This window comes from Enoplosus armatus, chromosome 8 (genome assembly GCF_043641665.1).
Source record: "Enoplosus armatus isolate fEnoArm2 chromosome 8, fEnoArm2.hap1, whole genome shotgun sequence".
Lineage (NCBI taxonomy): Eukaryota > Metazoa > Chordata > Actinopteri > Centrarchiformes > Enoplosidae > Enoplosus > Enoplosus armatus.
In genome coordinates this window covers 1,019,165-1,038,978 of record NC_092187.1, presented here as the reverse complement: position 1 = coordinate 1,038,978, position 19,814 = coordinate 1,019,165, and the positions used below count along the sequence as shown (strand labels likewise).

The following is a 19,814-nucleotide window of genomic DNA, read 5'->3' as shown; positions in this document are numbered from 1 at the left end:
TGAGTTGCAGGCGATTCAGTTCACACCACTCCACGAAACTGTCCACCACACTCGGACTCCCGTCCCCTGCTGTTACGGCCCACGATGGCCAAGTCGTCAGAAACCTTCTGCAGGTACCAGGACTGTGAAGTCCGAGATGTCGAGTGCGAACAGGAAAGGAGACAGGACCACCCCCTGAGTCGCCCCTGTGCTACTCACTATTATGTCCGACACGTTGCTCTGCAGACTCACAAACTGTGGCCGACCTGTGAGGTAGCTGGCGATCCAGCATCCGCCCGCATGTCCAATAGCTTAGTCCAGGTCGTGTGGTATTTAAAGCACTGGAAAAGTCGAAGAACATGACTCTCACAGTGCTGCCTCCCTCTTCCAGGTGAGCATAAGCCCTGTGCAGCAGAGAGATGGGAGGCTGGTGGGTGAACTGCAGAGGGTCCAGTGATGGCTTGACTAATGTACGGAAGGTGCTTCAGGACTAGCACCTCCAGTGACTTCGTGACATGTGTCGTCAAAGCCACTAGTCTGTAGCTGCACTGCCGGAGACTCATCAGCTGATCCCTGGTGTAAACAACGGAGCCCCGGGTTGCCTCCGCCAGGACGGGGATCCGTCATGACTCCAATAGTGAGAAAAACAAAAAAGAAAGCTTGCTACTCTGATTAACAACAAATCTAGAAAATGCAAATAAATATAGAGAGGAGTGAAAAAGACAGATGAGGAAGAGCAACTGCTGCCCGGGATGCTGTCAGAAGTTATGCATAATACTCAAATTGACAAGCTGGGAGCTTAAAAACATGTTCAGAAATGGAGTACACAGACTCAAGACAGAGCACATAACACACAAAGGCGATCAAGCATGGCAATAAGGTGTACTCACACACAGACACTCCAAGGTGCTATTAAACCAGTTTGATCTTGTGACCCCAAAACATGCTTGAGCGCTTTCACTGCCAATCTCACCATGTGATTGCTTAAACAAGTAGAAAATGACGGGGCATAAAGCCGTCACACCCTGCTGAGCAGTAACACACACACACACACACACACACACACACACTCACACACAAACAGTCCCCACTGAAAAGTCATTGATCTGCAGGCTGTAAGATGCCTGCACACTTGAGCAACCCTCCCAGGATGCAGAACAGCGTACTGGTGTGTATAAAGAACCAATTATAATACAGCGGCTACAGTGGCTTCCTGGTTTCCTGGGTCCTGAGTCGCCAAAGTGCTTGCTCATGGTGCTGGGTGGGTCTCCTACCTCAACCCCTCCCCGAACAGCATTGTCCAATCACAGCTTAGAAACCCTAACTAAGCGTGACAGGCGTGGACAGGAGTGATGCTTGAAAAAAAAATGCATTTAAAGTATAAGGAATGGATTAAACTGTGTGTTAATGCAATTACTTCCAAGGCCAAGGAAAACAGGTTATGTTTTTGTGGGCTTCCTCATAAGAAGAATGTGTGTTTGTGTAAGTTCTGAGCTACCCCAGGTATTGAGAATCTTCATGTGTTTCATTTAGTTATTTTAGGCAGCTCTTTGATTCCTTTAAGGTGCCATTTTGTTGTTTTATGTGATTGTATTAGAAATGTTATAGGAAAAATAGGCCTATTACCAAAATAGGAACACTCACCATCAAACTCAGCAGGTCCAACACCTACGATGATTATGGACAGGGGAAGTGACGCTGCCTGCATGGGAGACAAAAGGAGAGCCAACCCGACAATCAGTTCAGTGGATTCCTTCGATCCTTAGGATGCATTTAGACATGTGCAAGCTTTGGGCGAACAAAGGCCTTCAAGAGAGTTCAATTATGTTGGCGTAGAGAGCATTGTCTTCATTCAAACAAGTTATTCCTTTGTATCTTATCTTAATCTGAGAGGTGAGGCTATAAACCTGACCCAACATCCTACCCGACCAGAGTGTCAATGGGTGTCATCAACATTAACATTACCTACAAAATCCAAAGTTGTACACCAGGAGAATACCCAGAGGACTGGTATAATTTGGAGAATTTAAGGCTGAGAACATACATTAAAAAAAAAAACTAATAACACTGCCTGCCATCAGAGAAATGACTCAGACCCGACCTAATTGAATGAAACATTAATTTGACAGGCAATTGAAATAACAATTGACCTCTCCACAAAAGTGAGACCAATTACAATGAGAGCAAAAAAAACCGTCTTTTTACTCTTCTTGACTTGAATCTTGAAGAGAAACTTAGATTTTGGTATTTCTACTTTATTTCTGAGATGTTACCTCCCACAGAACACACACAAAAGAAAAGATGATGCCGGGATGAACATCAGCAGCAGGAGAAACTGAGGTAAACGCCCTGATGTCCGTCAGTCTCTTTGTTTAGACCTGAACGAGTGTGCTGTGTGTTTGTTTACTCACATTGACCACAGCCTCTTTGGTCTGCACCATGTCAGAAATCACTCCATCTGTGATCATCAACAGGACAAAGTACTGAGAGCCATCTGTAATCTCTGTTGCACAGCTGGGGACACACACACACACAAATGTACCCAGGTTAGAGCCAACATTCCGCTTCATTACTTAATTGCATATAATTAGGTTGTTGTTATAAATACATATATTTTTAGATGTAGGTTCCTGATGAATTTCCGTTGTTTCTCGGTCAACTCCCTCTGCATTGCTGCCCATCGGCCATGCTACTTCCCCCGAACAGCGCCTGTCCAATCACAGCTTAGCAACTGTAACCAGACACGGCAGATCTATAAAGCTTTGGACCTGCTACTTTTTGGATTTGGGGAAGATCCAGCAATCCCCGACAGATTTGTTGCCTGAAATATATCAAATCTCCTGATGGTACTGCGTTATACAATTTTCTTACAACACTGTCCCACACAACTAGCTATTGTGCAATTCACATGTAAAAACTCAAAACATGCAAAATCAGTGCACACGTGCCAATGTGGAGAAAAACCATTTGGGATTGGTCTGATTGCTGTGAGATAACGTCATGCTCTTCACATATGCCTTTATATACAAATGAATGGATTTTTCAACCCCACAAGATATCAATAAGTAGTCACAATGGATTGTGGGAAATAAATCACATGTGAAAACCATGTGAAACCTTTTCTGTTGAAGAGTGCTCTCAGAATAACAATGTGAGCCTGTCAGTGGCAAAAAACAAGCACAGTATCCATGACTCATTTAGACCCCAAAATGTGTATAAAAAAAACAAAAAACAATGTAGATGTAGGCAGCTTGGCCTTATATCTACATTGTATCTGCTTAAGATAAGCTTCCCTCTGATTTGTTGTGGCATAGCAGTACAATGTACCTTGACCTTTAAAGTACAAGTACCTCAAATTAGTACTTATGTCCTGTACTTGAGTAAAAGTACTTTCCACAACTGTTTGAATGTAACACCACACACAATGGCAATCCTAATTCTAGGATGCTGTTTCCAAGCCAGACCGCTGAGTTGTTCACTACCTAAAACTACAACCTTGAGCAACAGAGCGACCCTTCGAAAGCAACAAGCCCCGCAAACACGGCAGGAAGAAAATAACGTGACCCTGCTTCTTGTTTTTCCGCCGCTATTTATTCCCTTTCCGCCACGGCGTTGAGAAAAGCAAATGATGCATCCACGTTGCCAAATATCAGCTCTGGTTTGATGCCAGATGAGCTTGGAGGACTGACTCATCTGACTGATTCTTATGTGTGTGTGTCCTTCAATTGTTTGTTTGTGTATTTGTTGCAAGCAGGCAGAATCTAATCATAGCATGTTAGTCTATGTTTCTGTGTATGTGTGTGTGTGTGTGTGTGTGTATGGGATTTTAGCATCATGGTAGGATGAGCCTGTGTGTGTGTGTGTTAGCGCCTCTGTCTTCTTGTGTGTGTTTTTTTCAGTGGGTGATCTCGATGCCACCTCTATGCCTCTTGCCATGTATGCATCTTGACACGTGTTCTAAGATGTCCAACACTCTTCTGGTCAATCAACCCGGTAAACACAAAACACAACACAACAAAAACATGGAATTATCTGTGGCAGCAGAATCCTTACTTTTACATTAACCTGTCATATATTGTAGGTCTTTAAGGTGCAAACATAGACAAAGAGATCCATCAACTGCCCATTGGCTTCTAGACTAACGGTGTGGGATTAGTGGTACTAGTGGCTGGTTATGGGTCAGATTTTTTTTCTACTCTCCTTTTGACCATAACTCAGAAGGTATCTCTGAAATTGTTAAAGTGCTCAAAACTATGGGGGCCAATCACCGTTAAAAATCTGGAACTATCATGCTATTTAAATGATCCATTTTGGTATTTGAATCATTCATAAACTCACAAATGAAATCGTTTCTGGCAGAAAACAATATTCTCAGCGATGTCCGATCTGGTTTTAAGTCAGGACACAATCACAGCAATATAAATCCAAAGTCCTAAAGATCACAAAAGCTGCAGCAGGGCAGGCTTTATGTTAGCGCCTGTTCTGTTTTCCATTTTTATGAACAATAAGGGAAGGAACGTCCAGCCAGCGAAGGTGAATTCGTACTCAGATGACACAGTTATCGATGCAGTTGCCCCGTCTAACTCATTGACCTCCAGACTGTCTTCCACAAACTGCAGGTACCGTTTAACCAATAAAGATTAACTTAGAATTTAAAAAAAAGCCTAATTGATAACTTTCTCCAGATATCATGCCATTCCAACATTCCATACTCACATTGATAACCTTGTAAAGAAACCTGTGCCCTAATCAGGTGTTCAGTTCATTTTAAAGAAATGCTTTCCCTTAGCAGCAAGAAGAAATCTTATTTAGTCCACATTTTCATCTATTTTGGATGGCATTGAGAATTACTGTAAAATACCGTAGGTATTTTTGTAATATAATTAAAATATCTTTTAAAAGTTTTTATGGTCTGCTGTCATAAAGTAGATAATGTGTGAAAGCCCCACATCAGCACCTTCAAGTGATTTTCTCAACTTGTCTCTACATGATATATAAGTAACGTCATGCTGCTATAAATAAAACATGCTAACTGATTCATAACCGATGAATAGATAAAAAAAAAATACAATAAATACAAGTAAATTGACAAGAAATCTGAAATTTCCAGTCAAAACCATACTAGAAACATGTCAGCGGCAAGCACTCATTGATTGTTAGATGTATTTCAACATACAGTTTTTATCGGGATGGTCTAAGCAACATAAACTTGGCTTCTGATTGTAATTTGACATGATGACGTAGAAAATATAACGAGTCAAAAAGCAACCCATTTTCCCTAAAATCACTTTTTAAATGGCCCTGCTCTTAATTTCTGATGCCACACTAAAAAAGCTGATTATTAGCTGATGGGATGCTTAATTCTGCACATCACATCACATCACCACTGTTAAAGTTTCAGAAATAAAAGCATAATTTCTAATTTGGTGAAAAAATGTCTTGTGAATAATGTCACTAATAAGCTTAGATCAAGGCCTGTGCATACAGAAATGAAAAGAAAAATCTCTCAGACACACTTTCAAACTTACTTTGCCACTTTGTTGATAACAGGCGCGAAGTTGGTGGGTCCATACAGCTGCACCGTCCTCAGGCTCTGGAAATAGGCCTCGAGAACCCCCTCTATGCCCACACAGTTTGGATTCTCATTGTCACCACTCTGCAACACACAGCATACAGCACACTAATGAAGTACACAGTGTGCATCCACACATCCAGTGTACAAACAGTATACTTACCTGAGTTAATTATAACGGGTGACATATTTTACATAGTTCTTCCAATTAAAGATAATTAAACAAGCAATCTTAAATATGCTACTGTTTTCTGACGACTCCTCAATTGTTGGACGCATCAACAAGGATAGTGAGGTGGAGTACAGAGGACTGATAGAAAGCTTTGTCACATGGTGCAACAACAATCACCAGGGGCCAGTTCCGGATTCGGATTACGGACGTCGGATTGGATCAACTCTTGAAAATGGGTCGTTCGAAAGGAAAATCTGGATTCTGAAAATTGGATCAGATCACATAACCCGATCCTGTTTTTAATCTGGATAAAACCCTCAGTTTGAGTTGTTCAAAACTTTGTAGTAGGATTGGGATCCCTTTGATCCAAAAAAAAACAGGATTATTTTGATCCCAGCTGAAGGCTGGATTCAGGGTGGATTTCAGGATCAAAATGTCATAAAAAATTCGAAATTTATATAAAATACAATTGAATCATGTAGTTTAAATACATTTATTTATATTTCGCACCAGATTTGTTTAACTAGTACTGTGATAAAGTAAAAGTCAGAAGCAGTTTTGAACAATTGGATCCCTCATCCCACATCTGGTTGGTGGACATTCAGTTTCGTCAGTTTGTGTTAAAAATGTGTATTTGTGGTAAATTCAGAAGTTTGTTTTATTTGTACTTATTGTGTGGCGGCTGTGAAGTCTGACAATTGGCAAGGTATTAAAGATGGAAGCGCATGTTGGTATTTTCAATTAAAAACACTTAGTTTTGTGGCCTCCTGCTGGCTGTTACCTGTTGTTACCATTCACAGCACTGGTATGGTGATCCGGATTTGTTGAGGATTGGATTTTGGAGCAGGGTGTTCCCAATCCAATTTTCTTTGAAAAACCGGTACAAAAGTAAAACGGATTACCTGATCCTGGTTAGGGGGGGAAAAAAAGGGATTTCCAAATGTGGATCATTCTGATCCACATTCCAATTTTTGAACAACTGGCCCCTATACCAATATTTCAAAGAAAATTGGATTGGGGTCACCCTGATCCAAAATCCAACTTTTTAGGATCACCAAATCCAGATTACCAGTGCTCTGAATATATTTATACTACATGATTCGGTATGATGATGTTTTTTTGATCAATCCACCCTTCAGCTGGAATTAGAATCCTCCTGTTTTGTTTTAATCAAAGCGATCCCAATCCTACTAAAAAGTTTTACTGAGGGTTTTTATCCAGATTAAAAACCTGATTGGATTACGTGGTCTGATTTTCAGAATCGAAATTTTCTTTCGAACAACCCATTTTAAAGATTTGATCCGGTCTGATAGATGTAATCCGGTCTGATTACTTTTGAACAACCGGCCCCTGAAGCTCAATATCAGCAAGACGAAACAACTGGTGGTGGGATGCCAGTGGGATACTGGGACGATAACCATTGAAATGCAGGATGAGTGTCTTCGCCTTTTACTTAAGTGTCCCTGAAGAAATTCTCAGAAAGTGCGCTGACCGGGCTACCAGTGTCGAGTGGAGTTTCACCTCAACAGTCTTGCATTCCCCGACTGCACGCTCTAAGATTCTGCTTCTGCTTGGTGTCTCTTTTGGTGAGCCAGCTGCTTCCCCTCAAGTTGTTTGGCTCATGACAACTGGGTGTGTAACTACAGGAAAAAACCAGGTGTTGTATCATCCTGGACCCTTTGGGCCTGCTGGGCACTTTCTTGCAATGTGATAGGCTGATCCTTCGGTGTGAACTTTAGCCGTGGTCTAGCTTGTGGCTTGGGCCCTCTGAATGTCCGTTGAGTGCTGCGTCTACTCAGTTCGCTGACAGCGCTCCTAGCTCAGTGAGTGTTTCGCCTAACTCTGCTAGCTGTTGGGCAGGACGATGGGACCCCCGATGGGTCCTCCATTTCCCATAGGAGGGCTTGGTTCCTCACATCTAGAAGGCTGGAGTCAGGTTTGTCCCCAGCCATCTTTAGGAGTTCACGCCTGAGGGCTGCATCCATTAAACTCTCAATGAACTGGTCCCTGAGAACAGTTTTCTCATTAGGTATTACATTTAGTGGACTACTTCACCACAGAGCTCTAGATCTGGGACAGTACATGGGAGTAGTCATGGAGTCATGGAATATATTCGATATATTCGAATATCAATCAATTTGCGATATAGCAGATGACCATATCGTCATATTCAAGTTTTCAGTGTTTATATAAGGACTAAATGCTTATCTTATCTTATCTCATTAGCCGTGATAATATGTAATCTATCCGCATGTAATTTACCATTATCTGATACACCGTGTATAAATAAATAGTGCACGTGTGATACAACAGATGGTTAGCACCGTGAAAGAAGAGAACATATCCAGGAAACTCAATGTCTCTCTTCGCCGACCTGCAGTAAGAACAATATCTAACGAACGGGTGCGCAGTAACAGGGATTTAAGACCCAATTAAATTATAATATTACAGTAATACAGTTTAAAGGTGGAGTTGTTTAAAGAGACTCCAGTGATATCAGGTTTTTTTTTTGCTCTATTTCTTTGAACAGTGGTAATGTGAGAATGGAATAAAAGGTGGTCTCATTTAACCCAAAGAGACTCATTTTTATAACACAAAGAGAGAGCTGGCTTCACTTCATCTTAGCATCCAGCGGTTTCTGACTGGCTGCCCTGATCCCTCAGGAGGATGCAAGGGGATGCTGGGAGACTCCCGCTGGCAGGCAGATGAGCCAGTTTCTCAACTTGCGCGACCAGCTGTTGCCCAAGCCACACCCTCCTGTGAACTGTGTGTGCGCGCGTGCGTCTCGTATGTGTAAATTCATATGTTTTGTGTGTGCATTCACTTGTGTGCGTGTGTGTGTGTGTGTGTGTGTGTGTGTGTGTGTGTGTCTTACCAGAGGGAAGGCATGGGAGATTTTGCTGTCGGGGGGCAGCTTAGCTCCGAAACCGTAGGCAGGAAAGAGCTTGTCACTGTCGTAGTCCTGGATAATCTCACCCACTGCTTTCAGGGCCATGGCATATGCATTCATCTGGTAGGGACTCATATAGTGGAGGGAGGTGGGCTGGGAGGGGTTACCTTGGAGAAAGACACACACACACACACAACCACAACACAATGAAGTGAATGATAATACGTCTCCCTCCTTCTCTGTGTGTGCGTTTCACCTACAAAATACAAAGTGTCACCAGTGGAACACAAAGGATGCTGAACCATATGCTTCATCTCCTTCTTCCAAACAGGTTTCCCAAAAGCAGCATCGAGCATTTACAATCTTAACTGCAAAAGAAACAGGCCATGGCTGTGATGAACTACATTAAGAATCGTGGCAGTTAAGTTTGATGCCGGCAGGAGAGGAAATAAAATACTTTATCTCTTGAAGAAGAATCATGTAAACAGGATTATTATGGGGAGATCTGAGTTTACGCAATCATGTAAATGTCTGATAATGTATTCCATCCAGCTTCCAACGGCGCCGCAGGTGTACTGCGCGCCTCTGGCCATGAAAATGCCAAACACATTCACCACGCCCGGCGCACCTCGCACAGCCGACTGCACTTTCCACCATGTGAAAGTAAGAGCCTAAATGGAATGATCTATTCAAGGCAGCACTGTGCCAACCAGAGTGCGAGTGGAGAAACTGCCATGAACAATGAAGAAAGGCCATGTTACATTACAGAGGGGGACACACATGCACAACAAAATGATTAATATCAGATTAATTCCAGATTCAGTTGCATGTTACTTTACTTCTGTAGTGCTACAAAATAAAAACAAATGTGCTACATAAAGAATAATTCATCATTTTGAGAATAAATATCCTTATTTGCTTTCTTGCCAAGAGTTAGATGAGTAAATTGACGCCACTCTCATGTCATGTAAGCTAAATATGAAGGTAGGTGATTGGCTTGGCTTAGCATAAAGACTGGAAGGAGGGGGGAAACAGCTAGCCCAAACCCCCCAAAACACACCTACAAACACCTCTAAAGTTTACCAATTAAGACGTCTCTGTTTAATCCACTCACCATTGGATGCTGTGAAGTCTATAGCAACGGTGAAGTTCAGCTGTGTTCTGTTGCGAAGAGGAAAACAACAAAGAGCATCACACACTTCGGTGTATTATCATACACACAGTGTCTCCAGCACACACACACACACACACACACACACACTCACACACCTACACAATGAACTGCAATGTAATCAGTTTACTCACTGGCCAATTAGCACGGCGAAGCAATATTCCCTCCACCATCTTGAAGGTATTTACAAATGAGATTTAGCCATGCAAACTACCCCAAGTCTTCAGAGCCAGTATGAATTCAGTATGATGCTCACAAAAGAGCTTTTGGGAAATCCAACCAAGTATCTTCACACATACACACACACACACACACACACACACACACAGAAAAATACAAACAACAAAAATGGAGGCTATTGACACTGTCTTTGACAGCAGGTTCATTATTATTCCACTCACCCTCCTCGGATGAAATCCACAAAGGTATACTCAGACTCCACTTTGAAGGACAGCAGAGTTACCTGGCACACACACACACACACACACACACACACACACACACATACAGAGTGATAAACAGAGGAGGAGCGGGGGCCAGGGCCAGGTAGACGGGAAGGAAAAAGACAAACAGGTGGCCAGACAGCAAAACAGTCAGTGAGAGAGAAGCAGATGTACGAGGTGATGATACCTATATAAATATATATAAGATATCATGAAATACCAAAACAGAAGAAATGACATAGAGAGAGAGAGGTAGGTGTACTCACAGTTCCAGAATTGATGTATTTCTTCTTTTTGCCTTTCTTCTTGGGATTTAGAACCTGCCGGTGAGGGGGGGGGGGAGTAATTTAGTGATTGAGAGGGTACTTGTAAAATCACTTCACACCCTGGAATGATGTTTAATAATGAACATGAATAATTCAGCTGATAATACTGGCAGCCCATGAATTGAAACTGATATTATGTTTAACTGTGTGTATATAGAGTGGAGAAGATGAAAATGGACCATGGGAGTTGAAGAGATTAAACCATTCATCCATCCACCCGTCGTCATCACAAATCTGACTAGTAACTTTTCGAACGGAGGATTATTACTGACTTTTAGGATTTTAATTATTATTAGTTGGTTTGCTCGGAGCGAGGTATTCCTTTGTTGAGCAGGTTTTAATAAGCTGTGGGCATTAATGGAGTCAGCAGTTCAAGAGTTTAATAGCTAATGGTTTATATATGTGTGTTTAGTCGTTTCAACAGCGACAGGCGTGAAGTTTTGGTTCTAACCAACAATATCGGTTCTATAATTTGTTTTTTGCAAAATCTGTTTTGGGGGGCAGTGAAAACAGTAAGTAATATCACTTCAATTCCAACAGCGACACAGGCAGTTAACCAGCTGGGGGGCAAAGTTGTTAGCCTGAAGCCCGATCTATTATTATAGAACTCCCTATGTATGGAGCGCTGAGCTTACGGGACAGCTTTGAATTTTTTACTTTCTTGTTTTTCCATCTGCACGTCTGGACGAATGAAAGCGAGACAGCTAATGCTAGCTTGACCCCCCCCCCCCCCCCCCCCCCCCCGCCTCTCTGCAATGCAGGACGAACACAAGTGCGTGGGAGCTGTCTAGTCTAGAGGGAATCAGTGCCAACTGTCCAAGTGGAAGCTAGTTAGCCTAGCTTGTTGGCTTCCTCTGTCAGTGCGGAACGCAAACTTAATAGCACGATGCGTCCTCCCAAATGTTGCATGTTGTAATTCATATTTTTCTGTAGGGGGTGCAGGGGTGCCGCGAGATGCAAAATATTGCAAGTGGGGTGCATCCTGTAATTACACACACTACACATACCTTTATTGCACATATTTGAATACTTTCACTCCATGTGTAATCATGTTAATTTCCATTATGGTCGATCATGCTGAATTTTGTGCAACGCCTAAACAGCAAGCATCGCTGCCAGGAAGTATAATTGGTCACATGTTACAGAAAGGTCTCGGTTCAGGAGCTCTTTGTCTTTGAGAGCAGACGGCTTGAAAATTGTGAGCTGCCACGAGAACCAAGGCTGATGAGATGTAGGAGGGTGACAAAAGGCCACAAGCACCGCCGACGGGAAGAACGAGCCAAGGTACAAAGGGAACGAACAGCTTCTCACCTGTGTGCATATTATAAACTATTTGTCTTGTGTGCAACGCTCTGAGCATTAAAAGCGTGACAGACAAGAGAGTTTTAAAGAGAGGGATTACAAAACTGCTACGATAATCCTGACATATGTGTCTAAAAACCAGAGGGAACGAGTGAATGACATCCTTTGAAACAGGCCAGTTTGCAGCATTTAGACCTTAAGAGGCTCCACTCCAAAGGCTGGCCTTATTTTAGTCTTCCATTTTACTCAATTGAACTCAACATTTAAACACAGCATCTTCCATTTTGTTTGTTTTTTACTTTGAGAACAAGGTCTTCATATGACAAAAGCGCCGAGAGACAATAAACCACCCCCATGTCATGGCTCACCTCATAGACATTGAACTGGTTCTGCCCCCGAGACAGCTCTCTGTAGCTGGTGGTGAACTCGCCAATGAAGTCATGGCTGCAGACAAACAACACCCACACAGACAGGCAGGCATGAGCACAAATGTTATCATCGGAGAATAAATTGTCACGTGTTTATCTATCTGTCCACATCTCTCTCTCCATCTTTGCTTCTGTCAGTCTCCCAGCACCTGCCCAAGCTCTCTCCTTGCTGCATAACAAGGTGTTTCGTAACACACCAAAAACTCACTTCACCCACAGAATGTACACAAGGCGTTTCATTTCCTTCTGGCATTTGAGAGACATCAACGTGAATCACAAGGCACACTGGCTGTGCGGTTATCCACGGATGATTTTACCTTCCATCCCGATCCCAGTCATAGACATCTACCTTCACAGTCCTGAAATAGAAAGAGAACATTTTATTTCAGGAGATCTGCTCTTTACCGGGTCACACTCTGAACAGCAATGCCCATCTAGTTTCCAGTTAGTGAGAACATCATCATTTCCCACATGAGGAGAGACGAATGAATGAAAAGCTTTGAAAAGTTTGCATGCGGTACCGCGAATGTATAATTCCAATCACATGTGAAGAGCCAGATATACTGTATGTTGTTGGGCTGTGTTGTGAGATTGATTTATTTGATTAAACCGCTGGAAGGTTTATGCAGTTTGTGTTGTGTTTGTGCCCAAGCAGCCTGTGCAGTGTATCGACTGCAAATACATTAGCGGTATGCAAGCTAGCAGCGTGCGCACCGATCGTGTGTGTGTGTGTGTGTGTGTGTGTTTGTATTCTGACTGAACTCAGAACTCACCAGGAACTCCAGTTCTTTCTGTTAATTTCCTCCAACCTCTTCTAACATGCATGGACTCCCCAGTTCACACCACAGCGGGAGTATTTGCATTTATTCGCACTCACTGGCATCTTTCAATTGATTTTGTATGCAAAGTAAAAATTTGCATTCAAAATTCACATTTATGTTCTGACTGAGCATACCTTAATAATGGTACTTCTACTCATGCTACATGTACTACCTGCACCTCTGATACTAATATCAACCACCCCCCCCTCATTATGTAAAGACCAAACCCAACAATGCCTACTAACAAGTATTGTCTGTGTGTTCACAGCTTGATATGCAGTCACTGCTTCCTCTGTGGCACATCCATTGGGGCCCCACACCCTACTATACAAGTGCCCTAAATGTGTAATAATCAGCAGCCCCCAACAAATGCACTATATACTCTAATGCACTTTACTCTGATTGAGTACACACAGCAGCAAGTGTTTTTTTTTTTTAAATAAATGAAACTATATACAGTGTTTGTATTACGTACTGTATGCATATTGTAAGCAGTGTGTAACCTTGCAGTGGCTATCACAGCCACTCAGCACAGTCCAACCTGACTTTGAATGTATATCTGAGTCCTGTGTGAAAACTGAGTCAGTCTCAATAACACCAGTGCTGGTCCCTGGAACACCATGACCGACTGCTGGCATTATTCTGACCGCCCCAGCAACAGGGGGTGATGTCATCCACGTAAGTGGTCTGACAGTGCCTTATGTGTTCCCCTACTTCATTTAACCATAGAAAATGGTGTGTGCGTCGATGCTGTGTTTACTGTGCGGTTTCATACGCGATTAAATAGCAATTGATTAGCTCGCGAAGACATTTCACTCACGCTCCGTCTGAATACATAATAGAGTTGTGCAAAATGTTTTCTGACCTGTCATAGTCGCCATTGCAGAGGGCTCTGACAGGGATGGTGAAGGGCTGCCACACTGGGTTCAAGGTGTTCTTGATCACCTCTGTCTTATGGCAGATGGTGAACCTGCCAGCAAAAATAACAGACATATGGCCACTAAAGAGAGAGAACACACCCGCATTATACCTGTGAAGATAATCCTACCTATCACTTATCTGCAGCCTCCTCTGCAATGCTACAAAATGCTTTGCAGGTTGTTGTGTCTTTTTATATCTCCTTAAGTATATTTGGGGGACATGACAGAATTGCAGATCGAGTTGTATTGCTACAAACATCTCTCCACGGCAAGAGCAGTGGAATGAGGTATTAATATTAAAAGGTTGAGGTGACCCTGGTGGTGTCACATGATTCAGAATCAAGTGAGGGTAAGGTGCGATGTTTTGAGGTTTCAGTTGTATGCCTCGTACCAGGACTGTTCTTCCATAAGGGTGTTCTTTTTGACCACAATGGCCTAAAAGAGCATGTGTAATCTATTGATAGACATACTACATTTTCATAACTTTTCATGGTGCTAGCAGTTAGGGGTGTAATGCTAAGCTAACTGTATTGTTGTATTTCTGCATTGATATCTGTATTTGAAATTGTCCATTGCTACTACCATACTCCTTATAGGTATATGTATAAGTTAGCTGCCCACAAAATAAACAAAGCAGTATTTCTAACATAATAATTTAACTATGTACCTAAATTAATCAAATAACCATCTCGGTCAAGATGGCGCCATTCTAGTGGCAGCCTGTTGCAGCAGCTTTCTGCAATTTCCTTTAGGGATTGATGAAGTACTTTATCTGTCTATCTAAAGCATGATTTGTGTTGGAACCTCACCTTTAAAAGAAGCTAAATAATAATAAATAAAGAAAAGCTAAGTGAATGTACATAGAAAAGGAGGCTTTAACAATATGACAATTTAGGTAAGGATCACATTTGGCCCCATTGCATTTTTTTTTCTTCTTTTTACTGGCGGTTGAGTATACAATGGGAGGAGGCCCAGATGATAAATGTGAAAAGCTCTCTTGGCCATTTTGCATGCACTTTTGAGACGCTCCCTAACTTCAGGCTTCAATGTCAGATAATGGGGTAAAAAAAAAACATCTGAAATCTGGTCAGAGCGCATTATCTGTTCACATCTGAATCGTTTATTCGTATTTGTTTACATCCCCACTCGCAGTCCACGGAGGTTCTACATATTGCTATCATCCATGCTTGGTAAAAGGTTAAAGACATAGGTGAACATTGGAGTCCGCCCTGAATTCTCAGACTCACGTTCCATCCTCGTTACTTCGGTAGAAAACCAAGAAGGGGTCCGACTTGCCAAAAAAGTCTTTCTTGTCCAGCTTGTTGGCACACAACTGCATAGTAGCAATATCCTGAGAGAGAAGACAAGCAGCTGTAGTTGAACATCAGTATCATCAATCATTCTGATGCGATATCATTTGTGAATTAGAAACTTGTTTTTGTCAGGAACACATTTCTTGGCGATGAAGGCATAGGTGTTTTTGCGGTACACGGGCGCAAAACAATCTTGGATCTCCCTCTGAGAGCAAAGTAATTGGCAGCGTAGAAAAAAAAAAAAAAACTCATGCATAATGGCAATGCAAATGTGGATCAGAATCCAGAGTGCCAGCAGTTGGAAAGGCTTAATAGCCGATGCATACATAGATTACAGTGATTGCAATTCCGCGTTTCATTTAAATAACACACTTTATTAGCGGGAGAAGCTGATTTTATTATGGGCTGTCTGCAGTATAGTCAGAGAGGAAGAGGGAATGGCTTCATACATATGAATGGATGGTTACAGCGGTTAATGAGAAACTGTTATTCCTGCCTCTGTGATGAGATGCCTGGGACAAGAGAGGATGGATGGATGGATGGATGGATGGATGAATGGATGGATGGATTGCCCTTAATGAGGCCTTTTAGTCATTGCCTCCAGTAGGAAGGCATCATGGGGAAACCTGAGCTTCTCATCGACAGGGGCTGTCAACCTACACACACACACACACACACACACACACACGCGTACGCATACACACTACACAACAAAATGTCTGAGGAGCATTTGGATCTCGTCAGAAGCAAAACCTCCCAGAGAGACGATGGTAAGCACAGCTAAGATAACCCCGTTCACATAACTATTACTATTATATATACAATCTTATTTGACCACTGAGGGGTCTCTAGAGCACACACACACACACACACACGCACACACACACACACGAAATTCCATTAGTATCTGACTGCCTGGTTGGTATTAATATATTATTGTGGCAGAGGAATGGAAAAATTGGGTTTTTATAGCAGGAAACCATCCTCGCAGTTCATTTTAAACACATTTAGAGAACTGTGGAGAGGTCTGGGAAACACCACATCAAACATTTTATTCATATAAGCACTGGACACTGAAAAAAAACCCAATACACACCTGAGGGTGGGGGTCCCGATGACGTGATTCACAGGTTAAACGTGCACATTTTTACATTTCGTGATCTGCTTTTGAAAGATCGGCCCACCATTGAGTATGTTCTGTGTGTTTGTGTGTGGCTGTGTTTGTGTGTGTGTGTGTATCAGGGCAAATAAAATATGCAGACAATATGAAACTATTCCAGCAACACTCGGTTGTGTGCATGTTTGAGTGTGCATCTGTACTGACCCTGCAGTTACTGAGCTCCTCTGCAGCAAAGATAATGACGCCACACTTTTTCCCTGGAATCCCACTGAGAGCGAAAGGAGAGAGAGAGAGAGAGAGAGAGAGAGAGAAACAGACTGAGAAAGAGGGTAATTGTAGCAGGACATAAATAATACAATTGCCAAGCAGATGTCATTCATTGCCACAAGTGGTTACTGTGATAGGTGACAGCCAAGTCATATTTACAAGAAAAAGCTCACATTTGCAGCCCTGCACTTACTTTCTAACAGCTGGATCTTAAGCACATTTTGGACACACCATTCCTAACACATACCAGGCCTCTTATCTACACTCACACAGTGATTTTCAAACCGTTTCAATAAAAATGTCATCATCCTCTCCTACCATCACCTCGCTTTACAAGGTTAATTTCTCTGAGTACAAATGCTGGCAGCTACCCATTACAACAGACTAATTTGGTCGCTGAGGAGCTCCACTGGAGCGGTTGGAGGTTAACTGCCTTGCTCAAGGGCACCTCGGAGATGGTAACAATGGAGGGGGCAAGGTCTTTCACCTCTCTGTCCATATGTATCCTTCCAGTCAAGGATATCAAACCAAAAGGAACCGGTGGGTCTCTGTAATAACATCATAAAGAGTCGGCCTAGACCTGCTCTATTTGTAAAGTGTCATGAGATGACTTTTGTTGTGATTTGGCGCCGTATAAATGAAATTGTATTGAACTGAGTTGAAAAGCTGAGACAGAGTGACAAGTGTTTTGAATATCATCTGAAATAGGATATTTAGCATATAAAGTAATGGTTTTAGTCATTTTAAAGCGGCTCCATAAAATATCTATTGGACAACAGCCACTGTGGCCACAAGTAGAAATTAGAGTAGAGTCATAAAGTCAGTGATTCAGTAATGTCAGTGATTTCTAGCACCAGTAAGCCACTGGTCATACCAGACCAAGTAAGTAAGTAAGTGATCTGGATTGACCAAAAAACGATCATTTCATTGCTTTTGAATTAAACTTGCTTAAAATTAGTTTTGTGTAAAGTTCTGTTGTCTATCCTCCAGGCCAGACATGTTTGCATTTCCTGTTTTACTATTAGGAATCCTGCATTGTCTCCGTCCATATGTGCCAACTGCTCACTGGAGTTTTTCTTCTTCCATGACACGTTTCTAGCATATTTCAGCCATCTACCGTCAATCAGTAGAAACCCTTTTCACAGAAGACATTTTGACATATCATAACAGAAAAAGGACAGGGGTAATTAATACAATTAATGATTTTTGAATTCCATTTAGCTGCTTCAGTTTCAGGGCCCTGGTATTGTGCATGCTGGCTCACTAGCCACGTTTCTATCCAAATGTTGTGCAATTTATTCCAGAAATGGCAAAAAAACCCACAAAATTGTGAATGTTACAATCCACCACTAAACAGCTGGTGGTGCTAATTCTCCATCCGGGTGCCATTAAATCATCGCAGAAGAAGAGGACATAACGTGCCTCAAACTTAAACCTCAAAGGAACAAAAATAATGTGGAAATCGTGATGGGAATAGGCCATTTCTGTTTGTTACGTATTGAGGACGTTTACAGTCCCCAGTTTTCACTGGCCACCATTTTTCACATGTATGTATGTCACACTTAATTCACTGTAATACCATATAATTTGCCCAGGTGGGCACATTTTTGGATGCAGCCCTTTCATCACACCCTCAGTCTTTTCTTTTCTGCGATGAATTCAAGGTCAAAGCTTGTAAAGGGTGTTTTTTTTTTCCTTCTTTCATTTCTCTCCCATTAAACTCACATGTAGTCCTGCGACTGAACTGACTGCGGTGAAAGAACAATTCACTGAACCGTCACAAAAGAGGAAGAAATTCAACAAAAAGATTGAGCGGATGTCTACAAAGTAGGCTCAGAGAAAAGGAAAGGACGAACAGATTGGCAGCGAGAGAATGAAAATGAGGAGTAACTTTGTGAAAGTCGGGGCTCAAAAGGGCCGAGCTAGGCAGCTGCTCCATTATATTTCCCTGAATCACGAGATGAGGATCAAAAAGATGAACGACGAGGAGAAGGGGGGAATGATAGTAAATGACACAGATGGCAGACAAGGTTTGAAAGAAAGAGGGGGGAAATTTGGAATTTTGTAGCCAGCAGTCAAACACATTTTAATTAAACTCTTGATGTGTCACAATAATATACGTGTATTAGATGTTTCCATAAGATGGACTGGAATGACAATAGAAACTCAGACCATCATGCATCAGAAAACAACCGTCATGGCATGTAACCATTGTGTATGTAGAACCTACATGCCTCGGCCTGAGCTAACTAGTCCGGAGAGAAAAAAGTAAAAGTAACATTTCTTAAATTAACTAATTTGTAGATACATGACATAGAAACCCCTTCTACAATGTTATATGATTATAATGATTATACATATAATGATATATTTATTGAATTGTGACTGTTCCAAGTATTATTTACACTGGGTCAGATCAGATTATGTGGTGATTATGAGTGGTATAACTGAAAACTCCAAATGAATAAGTAAGGTAGCTGGTATATTTTACAGTTCCATTGGTCCGAGCTAATTACAAAGTGCCTTGAGTACTTTGGTTAGTTAGCATATTAGGATTTCTGATAAAAACAGAGCAGAAAACGGACATAAAATATCTGTATGTTAACATTAGCATTTGGATGCTTCCTTTTTGGGGGATTTGAATTTCTTTTCAGCCCCAACCCTTTCTTTAAGCTTTGTTATTCAAGCAAAATGAGTCAACTACAGTACACTGGGTTGATGCCAAAACGACATTAGCCAGACGGGTCCGATGGGATTGATCATGCCCGAACTGAACCAGACTGGCTTAGCCACTGCTCTTCTCTCTTCGGCCACAGCAGTGGCGATGCTCTCTTAGCCTCCTGTCTAGCCATGTCGCAGATCTCCCCACGGGACCGTCGGCTCAAGCATGATGACATTCCATGTGCTTTTAGCACAGATTAAGCCTGGCCTGAGAGATGCAACGGCAGTCTCCTGGGGGAAGATGAGGCACCTTCTGAGGTCGACGCTCAGCTCCCACTCTATGGACCAGGACCTTATCGTGCCCCCATCTATATCTTCCCTCAAAAGCTATGCTGCAGGATGGCCGGTTGTCCGCACAGTCTGCAGCTT

At 42.2% G+C, this 19,814-nt stretch overlaps 1 protein-coding gene across 3 annotated transcripts in view; it reads right to left on the bottom strand.

Annotated features, from left to right (window-relative positions):
• LOC139288410 (copine-9-like) overlaps positions 1-19,814 on the bottom strand; it is a 56,638-nt gene that overhangs the window by 4,443 nt on the left and 32,381 nt on the right. For all 3 annotated transcript variants that reach the window (XM_070909694.1, XM_070909695.1, XM_070909693.1), the window contains 12 exons: positions 16,662-16,725; positions 15,272-15,375; positions 13,970-14,074; positions 12,601-12,642; positions 12,224-12,299; positions 10,494-10,547; positions 10,186-10,247; positions 9,728-9,774; positions 8,599-8,780; positions 5,508-5,635; positions 2,391-2,493; positions 1,624-1,681 (listed from right to left, as the gene is read on the bottom strand). In XM_070909694.1, coding sequence (XP_070765795.1) covers positions 1,624-1,681; positions 2,391-2,493; positions 5,508-5,635; positions 8,599-8,780; positions 9,728-9,774; positions 10,186-10,247; positions 10,494-10,547; positions 12,224-12,299; positions 12,601-12,642; positions 13,970-14,074; positions 15,272-15,375; positions 16,662-16,725 — 1,025 coding nt within the window. The remainder of the gene's footprint in view (positions 1-1,623; positions 1,682-2,390; positions 2,494-5,507; positions 5,636-8,598; positions 8,781-9,727; positions 9,775-10,185; positions 10,248-10,493; positions 10,548-12,223; positions 12,300-12,600; positions 12,643-13,969; positions 14,075-15,271; positions 15,376-16,661; positions 16,726-19,814) is intronic.